At 49.6% G+C, this 22,312-nt stretch overlaps 1 protein-coding gene and 1 pseudogene across 1 annotated transcript; both read left to right on the top strand.

Moving 5' to 3' along the window:
- The window catches only part of LOC128849707 (olfactory receptor 14A16-like), a 94,431-nt pseudogene extending 91,198 nt beyond the window's left edge, over positions 1 to 3,233 (top strand).
- Positions 3,234 to 11,304: 8,071 nt separating this feature from the next.
- Positions 11,305 to 12,306, top strand: LOC104054235 (olfactory receptor 14J1). The gene has a single exon (XM_009559417.2). It carries the CDS (start codon positions 11,350 to 11,352, stop codon positions 12,304 to 12,306), a length of 957 nt encoding a protein of 318 aa, XP_009557712.2. The 5' UTR covers positions 11,305 to 11,349.
- The last annotated feature ends 10,006 nt before the right edge of the window (positions 12,307 to 22,312 follow it).

Consider the following 22,312-nt stretch of genomic DNA (forward strand, 5'->3'; position numbering starts at 1 on the left):
TGGGGTGGGAGGAAAGAGGAGACTTCATTTGGAGAAAAACATTCACAGCCTTTAACAAGGTAAGTCTCTGCAGGCAAAACAGTGCAGGTGCTGTTCCTGGGTGAATCACAGCCTGTGGGATCTGTCAGGAGGTTCTCACAGTTTCTCCAGTGGAGAGAAAAAGGATGAGCTTTGGAGAAGGGTTTCCTGGCTGCACGGCCAGTGGGACAGGACATGGCAGCTGCCTTCACCCAGGGATGTCTGCAGGGTGTGGAGCTGGGGGTGCACTCAGGGGTGCCCCGGGCTGTCCTTGAGATCCGGGTCCCTGCATCCCAGGCTCCGAGTGCCGGGACAGGGACTCTGCCGCCTGCCAGGGGCAGCTCAGCCTGCCCGGGGAGCTCCCCATGCTGGTACAAAGAGAAGCTGTGGGTGGAAAAAGCAACTCCTGCAGGAGAGAGGCTTTATGCTTCTAAGAGGGTCCTGGGTGAGTCAGAGCTGCTCACAGTTCCTGATCATCCCAAGACATTTCTGAAGGGACATTTCAAAAGGAAGGTCAAGGCAGGGATTATGTTACAGATAAGGAGCTTTCCTGAATCTGTCATTTCAGTTACCCGTTCTTGGGGAATTGCAGGAAGAAATGGAAAAATAGAGGCTCTCATTCTTGAACAAGAGACTGAGACTCCTGAGCTGTAAGGATGAGTAACCAGTAGGTCTGGTAGGAGCTCCTGCACTGCCTGTGGACAGCACCAGCATCACCTCTGCTGGACCCCGCAGGGTTCTCCTCTCCTGCCCTGTTCAACCTGCAAACAGGAACCCACAGCCAGGCAGTGCCCTGCAAACAGGCAGCTTTGTGTAGGGGAGCGCACAGAGGTTGGGATGGGGTTGGAGAGCACTGACAGGGAAAAGACATGGGGCAGGGAAACAGCTCTCAGGGTGAGAATCTCCAAGCAGCAGGGATGGGGTCATGGAATGAGAGGAATCTAAAACCAGAGAAGTGGCAGGAAGACTTGAGAAAATGCCATGTGATCCTGTCCAGTGCAGCCCCTTCCTCTGAGCAAGCCCCCTGCCTCCTCTCCCACCCAGCAAAGCCTCTGCCCTCAGGGCTCTGGGCTCCAAGGCTGAACCCCCTCCTCTGCAGCCACAGCTCCAGTGCCCTCTCCAGAGCCCAGGGGCTGAGAGCAACTGCCCGGCAAGGTTGGTGTCTGGGAGGGGGTGAGCACAGCTGGGGAAGGGGAACGCTGTCAGGGTGCCCGGCTGCCTCTGCCCTGGCCTCTCACAGCCAGACCCTCACTCTGTTCCTCCCTGTTTTCCCCCTGTCTCTGTTCTCGCTGTTCTCTCCTTGTTGCTGCCAGGCTCTCTGGGGATGGGAGCTGCAGCTGCAGAGTCACCCACTGCCCTGGTGGCTCCTTTCCTGCACTTGTGTCCATGGGAATCCGACTCCCAGCTTTCCTGTAAGCTGTGGGGCTGAGGGCAATGCAGTCAGTGGGGCTGGGAAGGACCTGAATCTCCCTTCATCAAATGCCATCGTGAAAACACTTGACTCCCCTTGAGGTTTCCTTCCAAGCTGTGAACTTTCCATTTGTGAACTGAAACATGTGTGTCCTGGCTCAAAGTGGGTGCTGAGACCTTCGGCAAAGGTGAGACATTGAGTGGTGTGTGGTGGATCTCTCTGCTCTCAGCAGGGCCTGAGGCTTTTCAGGGTGACACCGGAGTGTCATCCCCTCCCCCCCTTCCCAGAAAGATGCAAGCCCAGGGCAGCTGGGGAGAAGAGCGAGAGACAGTGCAGCTCCCCTCCCTCTGCACTGAGCCACAGACAGTGCTGTCACCTCGCAGGACTCCCTCTGTTCTCCCTGAGTGCAGCGCAGATGCTGAGGGTTTCTGACATCCAAGATCATTCCTCAGAGTGTCAGAAAGAGTTGTATAACCCCAGCCTGCCTTCTGCCCTCTCAGCTCCTCATCCTGGCTGTGCAGATGCTGCCAGACCCTTCTGCACCAGGAGCACTTCCCCAGGACAAAGCTGAACCCCAGCAGTGTCCCCTGTCCCCACCGTCCCCATCACCCCCTGCTGCAGAGCAGGGCTGACTCCTCGCAGCCAGCGGGCAGAGGCCCTGCTCCTCCCGGCACATTCAGCCGGCACCGAGCAGGGCTCCAGGCTCGGAGCTGAAGGAAGGGCTGTGAGAGAAGGGACAGTGTGTGTGCATCAGGGGAGGGGAATGAGAGATGGCTTTGATTTGGCTCAGGAAATTCTCCCCTAACTTGTCACTGTCCTTTCCTCCTCTGACAGTGCCCCATGCCCAGAGGCAGCAGATGTCCAACAGCAGCTCCATCACCCAGTTCCTCCTCCTGGCATTCGCAGACACACGGGAGCTGCAGCTCTTGCACTTCTGGCTCTTCCTGGGCATCTACCTGGCTGCCCTCCTGGGCAACGGCCTCATCATCGCCACCATCGCCTGCGACCACCACCTCCACACCCCCATGTACTTCTTCCTCCTCAACCTCTCCCTCCTCGACCTGGGCTCCATCTCCACCACTTGTCCCCAAATCCATGGCCAATTCCCTCTGGGACACCAAGGCCATTTCCTATGCAGGGTGTGTTGCCCAAGTCTTTCTCTATGTCTTTCTCATTACAGCAGAGTATTCTCTTCTCACCATCATGTCCTACGACCGCTACGTTGCCATCTGCAAACCCCTGCACTACGGGACCCTCCTGGGCAGCAGAGCTTGTGTCCACATGGCAGCAGCTGCCTGGGGCGCTGGGTTTCTCAATGCTCTCCTGCACACGGCCAATACATTTTCCCTGCCCCTCTGCCAGGGAAATGCTCTGCACCAGTTCTTCTGTGAAATCCCACAGATCCTCAAGCTCTCCTGCTCACACTCCTACCTCAGAGAACTTGGCCTTATTGTGTTTGGTGTCTGTGTAGCATTTGGCTGTTTTGTTTTCATTGTGGTGTCCTATGTGCAGATCTTCAGGGCTGTGCTGAGGATCCCCTCTGAGCAGGGACGGCACAAAGCCTTTTCCACGTGCCTCCCTCACCTGGCCGTGGTCTCCCTGTTTCTCAGTACTGACTTATTTACACACCTGAAGCCCCACTCCACCTCCTCCCCATTTCTGGACCTGATGGTTTCAGTTCTGTACATGGTGGTGCCTCCAGCATTGAACCCCCTCATCTACAGCTTGAGGAACCAGGAGCTCAGAGCTGCCCTATGCCAACTGACCCAATGCACGCGGTTTCACTGACAATAATCTGCCTCCCCTTCTCTGCTCATTTCCCAGAGTTTATCTCAGGCCAGAGTCTGCTCTTTGCCCTTGTGATAATCTTCTTCAGAGATCATCTTCTGGGCTCAAGTTACGTGTCTTGAGGTTAGATCCAGTTGTGTCTGACTGTGGCACATCACTGAGCCAGATGTGACCTTTCCAAATGCAGCTCTTCAACAAAAGGGCATCTCCCAGAGTGCAGTGCCTGAAGGCTGAGCTCTTCCTCCAAAGGTGCTGCCAATAAATACCCAAGGAACTGGTCTGTGAAAGAGTCTTTTGTTCTTGTGCTCTCCTTTTGTTTGGGGTGAAGCTCATGGTCCCATTGAGTTCCACTGGATGAAAAGTTCTGATTTTAGAAGCTCTCTTCTTGATGTCCAGTGGCAGTGGAGATGGTGCATGGGCTCCCCATTACCTCCTCGGGCTGCTTCACATAGGACAGGACTGATGGCACATACAAATCTCTTGCAAAAACAGGTTTGGAGGGGTGTGGAGAGGATGGGGACCCATCATCTGCCCTGGGTTGGGGTGAATGGAGACTCGGAAGTTGAAACACCCTCGAAGGTGGTGTTCCTCAAAAGTGAAGCACTGAATCGAGGTGTCCACAAACAAGGATTGTGAAGCACCATGGAGTGAGTAGGGGACCCAGCAGGCAGAGGGAAGCGGGGAATGGAGAGATGCGGAGCTGCCTGAGGAGCCCCAGGGATCTCGTGCTGCCCTGGGCAGTGGGGCTGGTGGGGGCAGAGAAGAGGTCAAATGCAGCTGGGGTTGAGGATCACCTACAACACGAGTGCAGGAGAGCCTGGGAGTGCCTGGCCTCTCTTTCCTTGTGTCATTACTGCAAGCAGCAGCCCTGGAGCTGATGGGCAGGCTGAGACCCCTCTCTCTGTCCCCCAGGAGTTGCTGTGTCCTCCAGAGGGGCTGTGGTTGAACGGCCAGAGCTCTGCAGCCCCCTTGATGGGCAGTGCCGTGGGGCCATCCCAGACTGAGAAAACACCAGTGTGGAGCTGAGCTGTGGTGCTCAGGGTGAGGGCACCCAGCAGGTGCTCACGGTGCAGAGTCAGGAGTGAGGGTGAAGGGAGAAATGACCAATAATGCAAAAGAGAGGGTCCAGTCTGTTCCAAGTTCCCTGGGCACCCTGGGGAAGCTGCTCCATGGAAATCATCCCCAATGACTTCAACACACCGGCCACTTCCAGGTCTGGCTGTGCATCCCAGCCCTGAGGAGGGACTTTTACTCCATGGACACCTCTGTCCTCTTCTTTTGCTCAGTGATACTCAACTCCACCACCATTAATAACAGAAAGGGAATCTGATTCCTACTGACATTCCTTGCACACCAGTCCCACAGCTCTGGCCACTGCTGGGCTCTCAGCCGAGCCCTTTCTCACACAGCTCCAAACACATCAAGGGCTCATGGCCTTGTCTCTTCAAACGCGGAGAACGTCCATGGATTGGGATCCCCCAGCTGCCCTGGGTCCTTGCTCAGTGTTTTACCCTGAAAGGTTTCTCAAACCCCAGCTCTCTCAGCCTCTCCTTGTCCATAATGTGCTCCAGCCCCAACCAGCCTTCTGGCCTCGGCAGGACTCGCTCCAGGCTGGGCAGGGTCTTCCTTGTGCTGGGAGCCCCATACTGGACACAGCAGCCCTGATGGTGGGTTAACCTTGGCCAGCAGCCAGACCCCCCCGAGCTGCTCCCTCCCTGCTGGGAACCAATGGACAAGAGGGAGAGAGTGAACCAGAAAAGCTCATGGGCCAAGAGAAAGCCAAGGAGATCAGGGACCAATGACTGTCACTGGCACAGACGTGTGGACTTGCCAAAGATCAGTTCAATTTATTGCCAGTTAAGAAAGCTTTGGATTGAAAGAAGGGCAAAATATTAAAGCCCATTCCCTTCCCAGTTTCTCCCAGGCTCAAATGACTCCATTGCCCCCAAGTCATTTGCCCACCCCAAACCCTGGAGAAGCATGGAGGATGGTGAATTAGGGGGTTAACAGTTAGGAAAGAACAGGGCTGTTGCTCCTCTCTCCTCATACTTCTCCCCTGCTCCAGCCTGGCTCCTGTCCATGGGATCCCACTATATTTGTGCTCAAGGCTCTGTGTGGTTCATTCTTTTCTCTCTATCCATGGAGCAGTGTCAGGGACCTGAGAGCATATATGCACCTTCATGGCCCTCACCAGCATCTCCTGGGGCCTCCACCCACCCCTGTGGCCCAGGAAGACCATTGAAGCCAGGACTGAGTTTCATCCCCAGCTCGATCTGAGCTGTAGAAGTGCGGGTCTCCAGACAGAGACACAGCCTGGCCTGTCCATGGGCCTTCTTGATTCATTTCACAGTCACTTCCCAGCTTGATTCTATATCAGGGGAACAGTGGAATGACACTGTGGGCCTCTGTGTGCCAGACCCAGCTGATTCACAGAGGCCAAGGCCATTCTTCTACCTTTCTTCTCATCCCTTGGTCAAGTTTTGGGAAGAGAGGAAGGAAAATCAGGTGAGGTTTCAGGATCCAAATGACTGAAAGGGGGAGCAGAGCCATCAACAGGAAATGACCTAAAGGCAATGATGGTTGAAAACTGCTCTATTCCTTTCTTGGAGGCCTTCTATCTTCTGCAGGAACCTGGAGGCCTTGTGTTCCTTCACCTCCTTTTCTTTCAGCATTTCCTTTGACCAGACCCAAGTCATGGTGTTTGAATTCTGTTTCCAGCCTAAAGCCCCCCATGGGCTGGAGCTGTACCAGGAGACTGGCAGAAGGGTTCCACTCCTCTGGACAAGAAGGTGGATGTTCCCGGGAATCTGAAGAGCCATGGCCGACCATTAGCTGTGTCCATGGAAATGGTCAAGTGCCTCCTCTCTGTTTTTCTAACGGGGGCTTAGATGCTCGGTTCCTGTGTGAACTCTCTGTGGATGCTGACATTGACTGAGCAGCCTGGAGTGACCTCAGAGCTGCCCTGCTTGGAGCTGGGCATGGGACTCGAGATCACCTGAACTTCCTTGCCCTCAGAATCAGTCCTTTGAGAAGAAGATGTAGAGACCTTCATCTTTATCTCTCCTCATTGAGCTTTATCTGTCCTTATTGGGCTTTATCACTCCTCATTGGGCACAGTGGTCTATGCACAGGTTCCTGGAAGGGCTGGATGGGAAAGCGACTGCCGGGAGTCTCTAGTCCAGGCTCCAGACCTCCTGAGGAGACACTGCACCAAGTGATTATTGGAAAATTTCTATAAACTGAAAACTGATAAAACATCAATATTAAATAAATAAATATTTTTCTTAGGTGTCACTTTGAAATCTTCCTCTTTAACCACATGCTGGAAAATGACTCCCATGAGCTGTACAAGGCTTGAAGACTTGAAGAAAACTCCAGGAGGACAAAGAGCTCGTTAAGGCTTTCTGTATTTTAATGAGACCCAGGGTGGATTGCTGCTGAGTCCTTGGCCCTCAGCTGCTGAGAGGAGATGGAGCAAAGCTCTCAAGAAAGTCAAAAGGAGAACTCAGTGTATCTTGAAGTATTAATTGGTCTCAGTGAGGATAATTCCTGACAAAGCCTCCCCAGGGACTCGTTAGAGCCAAGAATTGGAGGCCATGATTGCAGCAGTCAAAGGCGCTGAGAAAAGCCTGGGTTTGCTTGATGAAGCAGAAAGGCCAAGTTCCTGACCTCCAGCCCTGAGAAGGCAGATCTGGCTTTGACCACAAAGACACTGGTGTCATGAACATTCTCACATTGTTGAATCAGAATTGGGAGCAGTTATTCCATGGAATCCCCAAACACAGGCCTGTAGAGTTATGGGAGATGCCAAGGCTCTCCCACAGCTCCATGCAGTTGCACAAGAGTTGGGTGATAGAAGGGTAGGGTCATAGAAGAGTAACAGAAACCTGGGTGTGAGAAGAGTCAGGATGTAGAAGTGTTGGGTCATAGAAATCTCAGGTCATAGAAGATCGAGGTCATAAAATGATGATAGAATATTTGGATGTTGGAAGAGACATAGAAGTCTTTAAATTGTGTGAGTTTTTGGTTTTAGAAGGGTTTGATCATAGAAGAGTCGGTTCATAAAATTGGTAAGGAACAATCAGGTCATGGACAATCCAGGTCACAGAAGAGTCATGGAAAAATCAGATCATTGTTGTGCCAGGTCATATGAGGGTTGGGTCATAAAATGATATCTTCGTAATGTATTTAGATCATAAATGAGTTGGGTCACAGAAGAGTTGGATCATAGAAGATTCCTGGAATTTTTGGGTCATCGATTGCCATAACAGAGTCAGAGAAAAGTAGGGTCATAGAAGACTTCTTTCACAGGAGTTTTAGGTTCACAGGGATCACAGAAAAGTGGGCTGATAGAAGAGTTGGGTCATAGAAGAGGTTGGTCCTAGAAAGTACCCAAAAATGTTGGATCAAAGAAGGGTCATAGGAGCATTACATCAAAGAAAGGTCACATCATAGAAGTGTCGAGTCGTAGAAGCATCCGGACATAGAATAGTGATAGAAGGGTCAAGTCATAGAAGAGTCAGGTCACAGAAGTGTTGGGTGATACAAGAATTGGCTCATGTAAGAGTCGGGGTCATAGAGGTGTTGTAGAGGAGTCAAATAATAAAAGAGTCAGTTAATAGAAGGGTTGGTTCATAGACCTGTTGTGTCATGGAAGGGTATGGTCCCAGAAGATTCGGGTGATAAAAAAGTCTGGTTTTAACTCTGTCTGATCATAAAAGTGTTGCAGAATAGATGATTCCTGTCATAGAAGAGTCATAAAAACATGGTGCCATAGAAAGTTGCATCATAGAAGATTCAGAGAACAGTTGGGTCATAGAAGGTCATAGAAGGCTTAGAGCATAGAAGGGCCTCATCATATAAGAGATGGGTCATGGAAGAGTCAGGTTCTACATGAGATGGGTCATAGAGGAGTGAGAGAAGAGTTCAGTCATAGAAGGTTCATAGAAGGGTTGGGTCATAGAAGATTCGGGTCATAGAATACTTGAGTCACAGAAGAGTGAGAGTTCATTTGGGTAATAGAAGGGTTGGATTACAGAAAGATCATAGAAGACTCAGGTCAGAGAAGTTCCAGGTCATACCAGATTTGGGCCATCAAACATCTGGTCATAGACTGTTCAGATCATTGAAGAGTGAAGTAATTAAGGGATGGTAAGAAATAATCTGCCCAAGGGATATCCAGTCCCCCTCTTATTCTGGCACCCAGGAATGGGATGCAAGTGGACGAGGCCTGCGGCACAGCCATTCGCTCCCCTGCTCATCCACTGGCCATTCCTGAAAAGGACAGTTAATGATGTGAGTGGTGCCAGTGCTCAGGGAGTTCCCCCAGACTCCATGACCTTTGGAAGATGATGGAGAGTGTCCTCACTGTGACATCATCCTGCTCACTCAACTCCCTGGGAAGCTGCCCCTCCTGTCCCATAGACTGGGAAGGATTACATTTGCTCAAGTGATCCCAGACTTGATCCCCACCCACTGCTGGATGATCTTCTCCAGAGTCCTGCCCTGAGTCCTAGAGGCCTGGGAGACCTTTCTGGGGAAGACAGAGGCAAAGAGGACACAGGGAATCTCAGATGTATCTGCACCTGCTCTTCCTAAACCCAGTAGTGCCCACACAGGGGCTTTGTTTCTTCTTTAACTTGTCATGAAGACCAAACACTCATTATGGGACCCTGGAATGGCCTTTCAAGTGGACATTTGTTTTTTCTCTGGGCCCTTTCTGTGCTTGCAGGATGCTGTCCTTGAAGCCCAATCTGTCCTGAGCTCTGTGACCATGTCCCAGCTCTGTCTCCCACAGGAACGGCTCCAGCTCCTCCTGCCTGTGCCCCTGGCTGAGGGCATTGCTGCCCAGTGGGGCTGAAGCCCTGCAGCTGTGGCACCAGGCAAGCTCATCCCTGCCAGAAGGAAACCTGGGAAACCAGAAGCGTCCAAGATCCCATGTGTGGGTAAAATGACTAAATTCATTCAATGGAACACATCTTCCCAGCTTGGAGAAATGAGATCATTCTTTGTCACCTTCCTGCTGTCCTGTCTAAAGATGGGATGAGAAAAGTGATTCTCCTGCTCAGCTATTTTTCTAACAGGAGCACTGACACTGCAGGACAGAAGTGTCTCTGCCCGTCTGAGGGAGGGAACATCAGGGATGGCTTCAGGCTGTTTCTCAGCAGGTTCCCCTGGAGCCCCAGGGACACCTGGAGGGAGCCCCGAGGGGGCAGAGCAAGGGCTGCCTTGGGCTGCTCCTCTGCTGCTGAGCTGGGCTGGGCTCCTGGCAGGGAGGGAGCTGGTGGCAAGTGGGCAGCGCTACAAAGAGCCATCTCTGGGCAGGAGCAGCTCCTCTGCAAAGCCCAGCAGGGCTGAGGGCACTGCCTGCAGGCAGCGAGGGGAGAGGAGGGAGGCAGAGAGAGGTTCAAGGCAGGGTGAGGTGGGAGGATAGGGGAGGCTTCATTTGGAGAAAAATCTTCACAGCCCTTCTCAAGGTGAGTCTCTGGGTTCAGGACAATGCAGGTGCCATTCCTGGAGGGATCTCCTGAAGCCGGCACAGCCACAGCCTGTGGGATCTGTCAGGAGGGCTCTTACAGCTTCTCCAGTGGAGAGGAAAAACCAGGGTCAGTGCTCAGCCTGCCCGGGGAGGTCCCCATGTGGTACAGAGAGAAGCTGTGGGTGGAAGAAGCAGCCTCCTATCAGGAGAGGGTTTGTCTGCTTTCAAGTGGAGGTTTTGTGAGTAAAGGCTGCTCAAAGCTCAAAATCACACCAGAATAATTGCAAAGGGGAAGATCAGGGCCAGGATGATGTTAAACATAAGGAACTTCTCTGAGTCTGCCTTTTCAGTTCCCTGCTCTTGCGAATTTTTAGGGGAGAAATGGAACAATAGGCTTACATGCTTAAACAAACTTTAAGAGGCTCCTGAAGTGTCTCCATCTGCTCCTCTGCCCATGGAAAGCACAACCATCACCTCTGCTGGAACCATCAGGCTCAGCCTGTCCTGTCCCTTTCTGCTCATAAACAAGAACCTGTGCTCAGTTTTACCCGGCAAACAGGCAGGTTTGTGTAGGGATGGGGGGAGAGCAGAGAGGGTCAGACGGGGTCTGTGAGCACTGACAGGGAGAAGGCGTGGGACAGGGAACATGCTCCTAGGAAGAAAATTTCCAGGCAGAGGGGATAGGATCACGGAATGAGAGGAAATTTCAAACCAAGATGTTGTGGGAGGGAGAAATCTAGACAGTGCCCTCAAACAGGCAGGTTCCTCTGGGGCCAAGGAGAGTGCTGACAGGGAAAAGACATGGGACAGGGAAACACCTCGACAGAGGAAACAATTCCGGCAGAAGGGATAGGATCAAGGGATGAGAGGACACAAATCTGAAATGATGAGGGAGGGATTCAGACAGCTCTGTGTGATCCCCTCCAGTGCAGCCCCTTCCTCTGAGCAAGCCCCCTGCCTCCTCTCCCACCCAGCAAAGCCTCTGCCCTCAGGGCTCTGGGCTCCAAGGCTGAACCCCCTCCTCTGCAGCCACAGCTCCAGTGCCCTCTCCAGAGCCCAGGGGCTGAGAGCAACTGCCCGGCAAGGTTGGTGTCTGGGAGGGGGTGAGCACAGCTGGGGAAGGGGAACGCTGTCAGTGTGCCCGGCTGCCTCTGCCCTGGCCTCTCACAGCCAGACCCTCACTCTCTTCCTCCCTGGATTCCCCGTCTTTGCTCTTGCTGTTGTTCTCTCATTCTTGCTGCCAGTCTCTCTGGGGATGTCTGGGTCGGGCACTGATTTTCTGGTTCCTCCCATGCAGTTAGAGTCCATGGCAAAGGAGAGTCCAAGCTTTCATCTCATCTGTGGAGCTGGATGCACTGAAGTCTGTGTCATTCCCTAAGGAATAAGCTGACTCTCCTTCACTGTGAGATTTCATCTGACGATACTTGGCTCTCCTTGAGGTTTCCTTCCAAGCTGTGAGCTTCCCTCCAGGATGCAAACCTGTCCTATTGAATCTTTGTATTACCCGAAGCCCCATGGAGAAGAGATGCTATGAGAGGGAAAATGCTGTAAGGTTGGGGAATGATAAATGGTTTTGATTTGGGTCAGGAAATTCTCCCCTAACTTGTCACTGTCCTTTCCTCCTCTGACAGTGCCCCATGCCCAGAGGCAGCAGATGTCCAACAGCAGCTCCATCACCCAGTTCCTCCTCCTGGCATTCGCAGACACACGGGAGCTGCAGCTCTTGCACTTCTGGCTCTTCCTGGGCATCTACCTGGCTGCCCTCCTGGGCAACTGCCTCATCATCGCCACCATCGCCTGCGACCACCACCTCCACACCCCCATGTACTTCTTCCTCCTCAACCTCTCCCTCCTCGACCTGGGCTCCATCTCCACCACTGTCCCCAAATCCATGGCCAATTCCCTCTGGGACACCAAGGGTATATCCTACGCAGGATGTGTTGCCCAAGTCTTTCTCTATGTCTTTCTCATTTCAGCAGAGTATTCTCTTCTCACCATCATGTCCTATGACCGCTACGTTGCCATCTGCAAACCCCTGCACTACGGGACCCTCCTGGGCAGCAGAGCTTGTGTCCACATGGCAGCAGCTGCCTGGGGCAGTTGTTTCTTCTATGCTCTGCTGCACACGGCCAATACATTTTCCCTGCCCCTCTGCCAGGGCAATGCTCTGCACCAGTTCTTCTGTGAAATCCCACAGATCCTCAAGCTCTCCTGCTCACACTCCTACTTAAGGGAAGTTGGTCTTTTGGTGTTTAGTGCCTCTACAGGTTTTAGCTGTTTTGTTTTCATTGTGGTGTCCTATGTGCAGATCTTCAGGGCTGTGCTGAGGATCCCCTCTGAGCAGGGACGGCACAAAGCCTTTTCCACGTGCCTCCCTCACCTGGCCGTGGTCTCCCTGTTTATCAGCACTGCAGCATTTGCCAACCTGAAGCCCCCCTCCACCTCCTCTCCATCCTTGGACCTTACAGTGTCATTTCTGTACTCAGTGGTGCCTCCAGCACTGAACCCCCTCATCTACAGCTTGAGGAACCAGCAGCTCAAGGATGCCATGTGGAAGCTCATAACTGGATGGTTCTCTGAAGCAATGCACTGCTCATCATCTTCTGCATAGCAGTTACCATGAAACTCACGGCAGACCCAGACTGGCTTCTGAATTTGTTGGTGGTGTTACTGGTTTTTAATTGGGATAAATTTGTCATTCGCATTTTAAGCTTATATCTTCTTTTCTTTTCTTACTCCTTATCTGTGTAAAAGAGTTGTGCTCTCTGTGTATTTAAACAAAATAAAGCGATATTCAATGACTTCAAATCCAGCGTTTGTGGCCCCATTCTCTTCTGCACCCTGAAAGCTGACCCTGAACCCTAAAACCTGACCTTGAACCCCCAAACCACAACCCTGAACCCCAAAATCCACCCCTTGCCCCCCAAAATCCACCCCAAACCCCAATCCCAATCCCCCAAATCTACTCCTGCAGCCCTAAATCCACCCCGAACCCCAGAATCCACCCCCAAGTGTTTGGATGGGTTTTGGGGTCCTCAGGGCCTTTGAGGTTGCTGGGGTGGAGCTTTTCAGGTCCCCTGAAGCTTTGGGGTGGATTTGGGGGAGCTGGGGTGGGACTTTTGGGGTCTTCTGAGGGTGTGAGGGGGCTGGGGGAGGGGCTGGGGTAGGTTTTGGGGACTCCTGAGGGTTTGGTAAGGTTTTGGGGTCCCTGGGAACTTTGTGGGGGGACTGAAATGGGGCTTTTGGGATCCCCTGAGGGTTTGGGTGTGTTTTGAGGTCCCTGGGATCTTTGGGGGGCTGAAGTGATGCTTTTGGGGTCATAAGGGTTTGAGGGGGCTGGGATGGGGCTTTTGGTGTCCCCTGAGGGTTTGGGGGGGTGCGATGGGCGAGGGAAGCAAGCAGACGACTCAATGTGAGTGATAAAGCAAGCTTCAACTTTATTGATTACAGTTGCGGTTTATATACCTTTTACTACATTTTGCTTAGTCATTCCCTAAACTTGATTGGTTTGGTTACACATTTGTCAAACAATCATTGGCTACTACTACATTCATTTAATCTTATTCTCTCTAACTTGCGGATACAGCGGGGGGCCCACGATACTCTCCTGCTTCCTTGAAGTTGTTTGTTCGGCATATCTTCTAGGTCCGCCTGACCTTTACTCACTTCTTTATCAGCATGTTTTAACATACCTCTGGTACATCTTCTTTGCAGCTGATAAGTTTCCACTGAGATACTCATGCTAAACAAAAGCCTCATGATAACCATGTCTCGCACAGCCTTTCCATAGATCCATGGCCTTGTTCACTTAGCCATTCATGATCCATTCTCCAACAGTTCCCCCTTTTTCTTTTTGAGCAAGCAAAGCATTTTGATTTTTCATTATATTGCGCATAATACAATTGTAACCTATCTTACATACAACTACGAGCAATAATATCAGCCCAAACCAGCGCAATGCTTCCTTAATTATCGATAGGAGCCAAGGGGATAGGGATCCAAAGATTGATTGTAACCAGCTATCGATTCCCCATCCTTCTTCTTGCGTAAGGCGGTGAAGGCCTTGTTGCAATTCTTTTATTTTAGCATGGATGGATGTAGAATGATCGGAAAAGTTCATGCAACACATACCTTCAAATTCCTCACACCCCTGTCCTTGCGCTAAGAGCAAAAAGTCTATAGCAGCTCTATTTTGAAGCACCGCGTGATTAACACTTTGCACATCTGTAGTAAGCATATCTAAAATATCTGATGTCTTATTTAATTCGTCTTTTGCCCAACACCCCAACTGTTTTGCTAAATTCATTGCCTTATTAGCTGCAGCTCCAGGGAGGACGATCGCAATTGCTACCTGTTTGAATTTACTCCAAAATGTAGGGTCTCCTATCTGATCGCAGTCATGTACACTGCATTTTACTCTGCTTGCGTTTTGACTCCATTGCATCAGTAGGGATATATTGGGGTGAAATAATGATAACTTTCCCAAATAACAAGGTCCTCCCTGTGGTTTTGCCGGTATACCATTCCAAGCTCTATCCCCGCAAATCAAAAATATACCGGGGGGCAATTTCTTCGGGGCCGTAATGTTGGCACCATTACATTTGGAGTAAAGCTGGCGATACACTGTTCCTGATTCCAGGGATGAGTCTAGGGTGGCCCAATATTTGCGATTCTTGTTAAAGTCATTTAGGTTCAGTGGCTCAAAACTGAGCCAACCCCCCTGTCTGGCATTGGATAAACTGGCATTTGCACTTCCAAAGAGATCTAATTCCTCTGGGGGAGAATTCAGGGTGGTATTCAAGGACAATATGATATTACATTGGTGGCAGCCATCATCCTGTGATGGTGTGCTTCCATACATTGACATGTTACAACTTATTGTCTGTCCACATAGGGTACTATTACTTATAAGACTACAAAATTCCCCTGGAGACCAAACAGGCAAACCTACCAAACAAGTTCGAAAAGGATTAGTAACCCCTCCTAAACTTAGGCAAAGCGACGACTGATTAGTTTGGCTTGCTAATGTTACCCAGATGTTATCTCTTGGCTGATTAAAGCGTGTGATTCCTACTGTGCTGGCTATCACAGCACCAAGCAATATAATACAACTAAACCTCATTTTTCTTCTCCTCTCTTTCTTCTCTTATTTCTTTTAAATCTTACTGTTCCTAATCGTTGCAGTTTTAACTCCTACAATTTACTTAAACACTGATCCAATTCTTTGTCAGGATGTTAGTCCCTCAGAAGTCTGGCAGTGCTTTAACGCCCTGTCGATAACTTTTGAGTATCCTTTCAATTGTGCCAGCAACGGTCGCAGAATCAGCGGCAGCTTTTCTTCTATTCTTCTCTTGTCTTCCTCTGTCAGGATGTTGTGCAACCGTTGCATAGATATTTATTCAAATTTCTGCTTACTCTCCAGCGGTTTCCTGCTGATCAACAGTATTATCAATGCCGGGGCCAGATGGGGTATCAGGAGCTATAGAAGCTTTAGTCCAACGACTGGGAATCCATTTTGGTCCTGTGGGGGTAAGCACACACATATAACCCCTACCCATATACTTAACTTCTGCTGGCCCCATCCAGGTTCCCGTTGTTAGATCTCTGTACATAACAAACATTGGTGGATTCTTTTGCTCATCACTATCATGACTATGGATCCATGCTGATGGTTCTTTCTGATCTCCAAATATACATAAATGGTTTAAAACAAAGAGAGTCTTTGCTAATCGTTCTTGAACATCAGATAGATCCATAAATTTTTGAAGATATTGCTTTAGGGTTTGATGAGCCCTTTCAATAATAGCTTGACCTGTGGGGGAATGTGGAATACCGGTAGTATGCCGTACTCCCCATGTTTGTAAAAATCGTCGAACCCTCATGCTAGTATATGCTGGGCCATTATCCGTTTTTATCACCGGAGGCACTCCCATGATGGCAAAACATTGTGTTAAGTGTCTTATAACATGGAGTGCCTTTTCACCCGTTCGCGCAGAGGCCCATATATATTTGCTATAAGTGTCTATGGTGACATGTACATATTTCCATCTGCCAAATGCAGCAAAATGGGTCACGTCCATTTGCCATAATTCTTGAGATCTGAGACCTCTTGGATTTACACCTAACCCTAAACCAGGTCCATGATGACTGCATGTAGGGCAGGCGCAGACAATTCCTTTTGCTTCCTCCATTGTAATGTTGAATTGTCGATGTAGTCCTCGTGCATTTTGGTGAAAGGCATTATGCGCTTCTCGTGCCTTCACAAAATCGCTCAGTGGTGCGGCCAAAGATACGAATTGATCTGCTCCGTAATTTCCTCTCCAAGTCCTTCTGTCCACATATGACTTCTAATATGTACTATGCAAAAAGGGCACGTTCGTTGTCGAATAGCTGATTGTAGTTGTCGAATTAAATCAAACAACCGTTGATTGTGTATTTCTTTTATCCGAGCATCTTCTACATGATTTGCTATATTGGCAACATACATGGAGTCCGTTACTACATTCAGATCATGATGTATCCATTGTAAAGATCCATTCGAGTACTCTAATCTCCCCTTTTTCTTTATTTGCGTAAGGGCTCCGATAAATTGGGATCGCTCTTGGAGAATTGTAAGGTCCAAGGCAAGTTGGGATCTATACGGTCCACTGTGCGGTCGACAAGAGTTTCACTAAGGCATTGTATCATTTGTTGTTGTTCGATTGTTAAAGTAATTTCCCGTGCTGGATCAGTTCCTTTTAAAAGAGGACGCAAAACATCCAGTTCATCATTGGTGATTCCTGCTATAGGTCACAACCATTGCAGGTCTCCTAAAAGTCGTTGAGCATCATTAACTGTTGTAAGCGAGGTGCAAAAGGTTAATTTTTGTGGTTGTACTTGAGAATTCGTTATGTTCCATCCTAGATATTTCCAAACAGGGGAACGTTGAATTTTTTTCCATTGCTATAATCAATTTATGTGTGGTTAGTTGTGTCTCCAAATATTTCTCTTGTTGAGTGGTAAATGGCTGGTTCTGTGCAAAAAGAATATCGTCCATATAGTGATAGATCATGGTTTGTGGCCATGCACGCCTTATTTCTCTTCAAGCATTATCCACAAACAACTGACACAAAGTGGGGCTATTTTTCATGCCCTGCGGCAATACTGTCCACTCAAAGCCCAGATCAGGTCCTTCCCTATTGATTGTGGGTAAGGTGAATGCAAAGCCTTGAGTGTCATTAGGATGGAACTGAATAGTGAAGAAACAGTCCTTTAAGTCTATGATCAGCAAATGCCTGACACAGAATAACAAAAACATACATATTGGATGACCATCAAGTCGACTATGAGCTTTTCTCTGAGTAATGGCTTTTCCAATTTTGCTCAAAGTTTGTTGTGCATCACTCCTAAAAGTACGAGGTGCTGTTAAAGCCACGTCCTCCCTTAAGAAGATCAAATAATGGACTTAGTTCTGCATGAGTTATACCCAAATAAGGTTTAACTCGATTGATTGTTTCTAGGAGCTTTTGTAAGTTGTTTTAACTACTATTTGCAATTTGGCTTGCTGGGGTTCAATTGTGGCATTCAAAATTTTCCACTTAAAATATTTCCAGGTTTGAATTTTTTCAGGTGCGACTTGAAGGCCTATTTTCTCCAATACAATCTTTGAAATGGTATTAATTGAGCAACACAACTGCTTTGGGTGATATACACAGGTGGGAAAGGAATATAAACCATAGCTTGTATTTGTCCAGTAAAATCAGAATTAATAACACCAGATTACACAAAAAGACTTTGCAAAGTGACACTCGAATGACCTACTAACCAAAACACTTAAACCGTTACCAATAAGACTAAAAGCTTGGAGCAAAACCTTGTGTGCTTTTCAATCTCTTCTTACTGAGGAGACTGTGAAGAAGATTCCAGCAGGAGCGTTTACTGTTGTCACACGTCTCCGCTGCATGCTGGGTTGCTGGTTTCCTTGGTTCTTTAATGTCAACGGTTTACCCTTCTTTTATCTGTTTTAACCTGTATGGGAATTATCAAGGCTGCAAATGCATTAACTTTTCTATCCTTTTGTAATTTTTTACTCTCAGAGGATACTCCTTTTGGACTCTTAAATCATGTCTTCATTAGTATCTGGCTAAAATTCCCTTTACAGTTGTCTGCACTGGGACCCAGCAGCTGCTGATCTGATAAGGGACACCGGAATGCAGAGTGTTCTTCATAAACTGTTACTCCCCGAGAGAGAGATAGAAACTCCCAGGCTGAAACAAAACAAAAAACCTTACAGGAGTAAGAGGGGGGGCGATGGGAGGGGGGGGGGGGAAATTCACACACAGCCATAGGGCTGAGGTTTTTTCCATTTTTGTTTTGTTTTGTTTTCTACATTCTTTTTTCTATTTTTCTATTTTTTCTTTTTTCATTTTCTTTTCTGTTTTTCTTTCTGTATTTCATATTTTCTTTCTTTTTTCTATTTTTTTTTTTTTTATGTATTTTAAAATCTTGTCCTCTGCAGCCTTTCACTTCAAAGGTCCCCGGTAAATCTCCCTGTTTGCCGGCTTAGTGGACGTTTGAGATTGAAAGGTTTCAGAGTTGCATTTTAAAGAGTAATCAAAACAGAGGCTCAATGTAACCAAAACCCAATTTGCAAGTCTTACAAACGTTTAAAGCGCTTTAAACACACACACGCATACACACACACAGAACCACTCTTTTGAGAGCTGGCTTAATATACCTATACAACATTGTTTACGACCGGTCAATAAGAACAGCACGATGGTATGAATATTTAAACTACACACGGCACCGGACACACACAACACTCAAAACATGCACATATATCACAAAATAAGGTTTGTATCAATTGTTTAACAGGTAACAGTCCTTGGTTGTTACAGCATTTTCGTGGCATCTTCTTCCTCCTCTGATTCCTCGCTATTATTTTCTGGTGTTGGATTTCAACATTTAACTGTTTTTCTACCTTGTAACAATTCATACAATTTGTAATCTCTCTAAGCTTTCGTTAGTCTCTTTGCAGTTTTATCATCATCTGTAAGTGCCTCCCACGGGACGTTCCCAAATTTGCGCCGTTCACTTTCCTCAAATATCTCATTTGGATCCTTAAAACATCCCTTAGTTTTTCCTAAGGCAATGAGGCCCGCAAGTTGTTTGAGACATTGTGAGTCAAGTCCTCGCTTCTCTAAGCTCTGTAATATTTCATAAGCCACTTCTTTATCCATTTCTGGTCAGAGAAAAAAACCCCTTATAAATTTATAAAGTCTTATGTGTAGCCCTGTTCCGTCTTATCTCTCCAAAGCCTTATGATGTCGGGCGGTGGATCCCTTTTTTTGACGATTCAGGCATTCGGACTAGAGTGCAACGATCCCTAACGAAATCATAAGCTCTGAATCTTCGCCTTCTGGTCACTGTATCCTGGCACTTTTCCAGACTTTTACAAACAATCTCCATAATTTTTCCACTCGTCTATTAAGCCCTTAATTGGACCTGCTCCCCGCTTTTCTAAAAAGCGTAGAATTTCAAATGCTACCTCTCGTTCCATTGCATGCGTGCTTTAACGGACCCTCTTACGTTAGCCGGTCCGGACCCTTTTTCATGGACCAGCCATGAAAGGTTGCAGCCTTTTCACTCACAAGTAGGTAGTCTCTTACTCGGCCGGAGAACCTCCTCACGTAGATATCCGGGTTCAGGCGCGGATCGTAAGTACTGATTCAGTGTTGCCGATCTTCCGCCCCCTGGTCGCTGCTTACCAGTGCTTCACCGAGCTCGCCATCCGGTGGAAACAGGGATTGGGGGTCCCTGTTCGGGCCCCACTTGCGACGGGCGAGGGAAGCAAGCGGACGACTCAATATGAGTGATAAAGCAAGCTTCAACTTTATTGATTACAGTTGCGGTTTATATATCTTTCACTACATTCTACTTAGTCATTCCCTAAACTTGATTGGTTTGGTTATACATTTGTAAAACAATCATTGGTTACTATTGCATTCATTTAATCTTATTCCCTCCTGCTTGCAGTTGCAGCTGGGGGCCCACGGTACATTCCTGCTTCCTTACGTTATGCTCATCCTGCATCCTTTCTAGGTCAGCTTGACCATTACCTACTCCCTTATCAGCATGTTTCAATACTCCCCTGGTACATTCGCATTGCAGCTGGTAGATCTCCACTTATGTCAAGTGGCCTCTGTGTTATACGAGTCTCACACAGCTTCTCCATAGATCCATGGCCTTGCTCGTTTAACCATTCCTGCATACATTCTGCAACACCTGTGCCCCTGGCAGAGGGCATTGCTGCCCAGTGGGGCTGAAGCCCTGCAGCTGTGGCACCAGGCAAGCTCATCCATCCAGAAGGAAACCTGGGACCAAGTGTCCAAGACCCCGTGTGTGCAAAGGCTTTGCTTAAAGGAGAGACACCGCTGGGACAGGAGAGAGCTGAATCTCTTCCAGCCCCAACTCTAAAGACCCAGGATCAAATGCCTAAATTGACTGAATGGAAAAGATCCTCCCAGCGTGGAGAAATGAGATCATTCCTTGTCACCCTCCTGAGGTCCTGTTTAATGATAGGGGAAAAAAAATAAAAGTGGTTCTTTTGCCCATCTATTTTTCTCCCAGGAGCACTGACACTGCAGGACAGAAGTGTCTCTGCCCGGCTGAGTGAGGGAACATCAGGGATGGCTTCAGGCTGTTTCTCAGCAGGTTCCCCTGGAGCCCCAGGGACACCTGGAGGGAGCCCCGAGGGGGCAGAGCAAGGGCTGCCTTGGGCTGCTCCTCTGCTGCTGAGCTGGGCTGGGCTCCTGGCAGGGAGGGAGCTGGTGGCAAGTGGGCAGCGCTACAAAGAGCCATCTCTGGGCAGGAGCAGCTCCTCTGCAAAGCCCAGCAGGGCTGAGGGCACTGCCTGCAGGCAGCGAGGGGAGAGGAGGGGGCAGAGAGAGGTTCAAGGCAGAGCGGGGTTGGAGGAGAGAGGTGATTTCATTAGGAGAAAAATCATCAAAGCCTTTAACAAGGTAAGTCTCTGCAGGCAAAACAGTGCAGGTGCTGTTCCTGGGTGAATCACAGCCTGTGGGATCTGTCAGGAGGGCTCTCACAGTTTCTCCAGTGGAGAGAAAAAGGATGAGCTTTGGAGCAGGGCTTCCCTGCTGCACTGCCACAGGGACAGGGACATGGCAGCTGCCTTCACCCAGGGATGTCTGCAGGGTGTGGAGCTGGGGATGCACTTGGGGTGCCCCGGGCTGTCCTTGAGATCTGGGTCCCTGCATCCCAGGCTCCGAGTGCCGGGACAGGGACTCTACCGCCTGCCAGGGGCAGCTCAGCCTGCCCGGGGAGCTCCCCATGCTGGTACAAAGAGAAGCTGTAAGAAGAATGGAAAAAAGGTCCCTCTCATTCTTGAACAAGAGACTGAGACTGCTGAGCTGTAACGATGAGTAACCAGTAGGTCTGGTAGGAGCTCCTGCACTGCCTGTGGACAGCACCAGCATCACCTCTGCTGGACCCCGCAGGGTTCTCCTGTCCTGCCCTGTTCAACCTGCAAACAGGAACCCACAGCCAGGCAGTGCCCTGCAAACAGGCAGCTTTGTGTAGGGGAGCGCACAGAGGTTGGGATGGGGTTGGAGAGCACTGACAGGGAAAAGACATGGGGCAGGGAAAGACCCTTCAGGGTGAGAATCTCCAAGCAGCAGGGATGGGGTCATGGAATGAGAGGAATCTAAAACCAGAGAAGTGGCAGGAAGACCAGAGAAAATGCCATGTGATCCTCCCCAGTGCAGCCCCTTCCTCTGAGCAAGCCCCCTGCCTCCTCTCCCACCCAGCAAAGCCTCTGCCCTCAGGGCTCTGGGCTCCAAGGCTGAACCCCCTCCTCTGCAGCCACAGCTCCAGTGCCCTCTCCAGACCCCAGGGGCTGAGAGCAACTGCCCGGCAAGGTTGGTGTCTGGGAGGGGGTGAGCACAGATGGGGAAGGGGAACGCTGTCGGTGTGCCCGGCTGCCTCTGCCCTGGCCTCTCACAGACAGACCCTCACTCTCTTCCTCCCTGTTTTCCCCCTGTCTCTGTTCTCGCTGTTATCTCCTTGTTGCTGCCAGGCTCTCTGGGGATGGGAGCTGCAGCTGCAGAGTCACCCACTGCCCTGGTGGCTCCTTTCCTGCACTTGTGTCCATGGGAACCCGTGTCCCAGCTTTCCTGTAAGCTGTGGGGCTGAGGGCAATGCAGTCAGTGGGACTGGGAAGGACCTGAATCTCCCTTCATCAAATGCCATCATGAGGACACTTGACCCTCCTTAAGGTTTCCTTCCAAGCTGTGAGCTTTCCTCCAGGATGCAAACCTGTTCTGTCATGTCTTTGTATTTCCTGCAAGCCCCACGGAGAAGAGATGCTATGAGAGAGACAATGCTGCTGGGTTTGTGAATTGACACGTGTGTCCTGGGCTAAAAGTGGGTGCTGAGACCTTAGGCAAGGGTGTGATCCATCCCAGAAAGGTGCAAGCCCAGGGCAGCTGGGAATAAGAGAGAGGGACAGTGCAGCTCCCCTCCCTCTGCACTGAGCCACAGGCATTGTGCTCACCTCGCAGGACTCCCTCTGTTCTCCCTGACAGCAGCTCAGATGCTGAGAGATTCTGACATCCAAGAAC

Source organism: Cuculus canorus, chromosome 32 (genome assembly GCF_017976375.1).
Source record: "Cuculus canorus isolate bCucCan1 chromosome 32, bCucCan1.pri, whole genome shotgun sequence".
NCBI lineage: Eukaryota > Metazoa > Chordata > Aves > Cuculiformes > Cuculidae > Cuculus > Cuculus canorus.

Bases quoted from the DNA above. Each gene is read 5' to 3' on its own strand.
- LOC104054235 (XM_009559417.2), top strand. From the start codon at position 11,350: ATGTCCAACAGCAGCTCCATCACCCAGTTCCTCCTCCTGGCATTCGCA.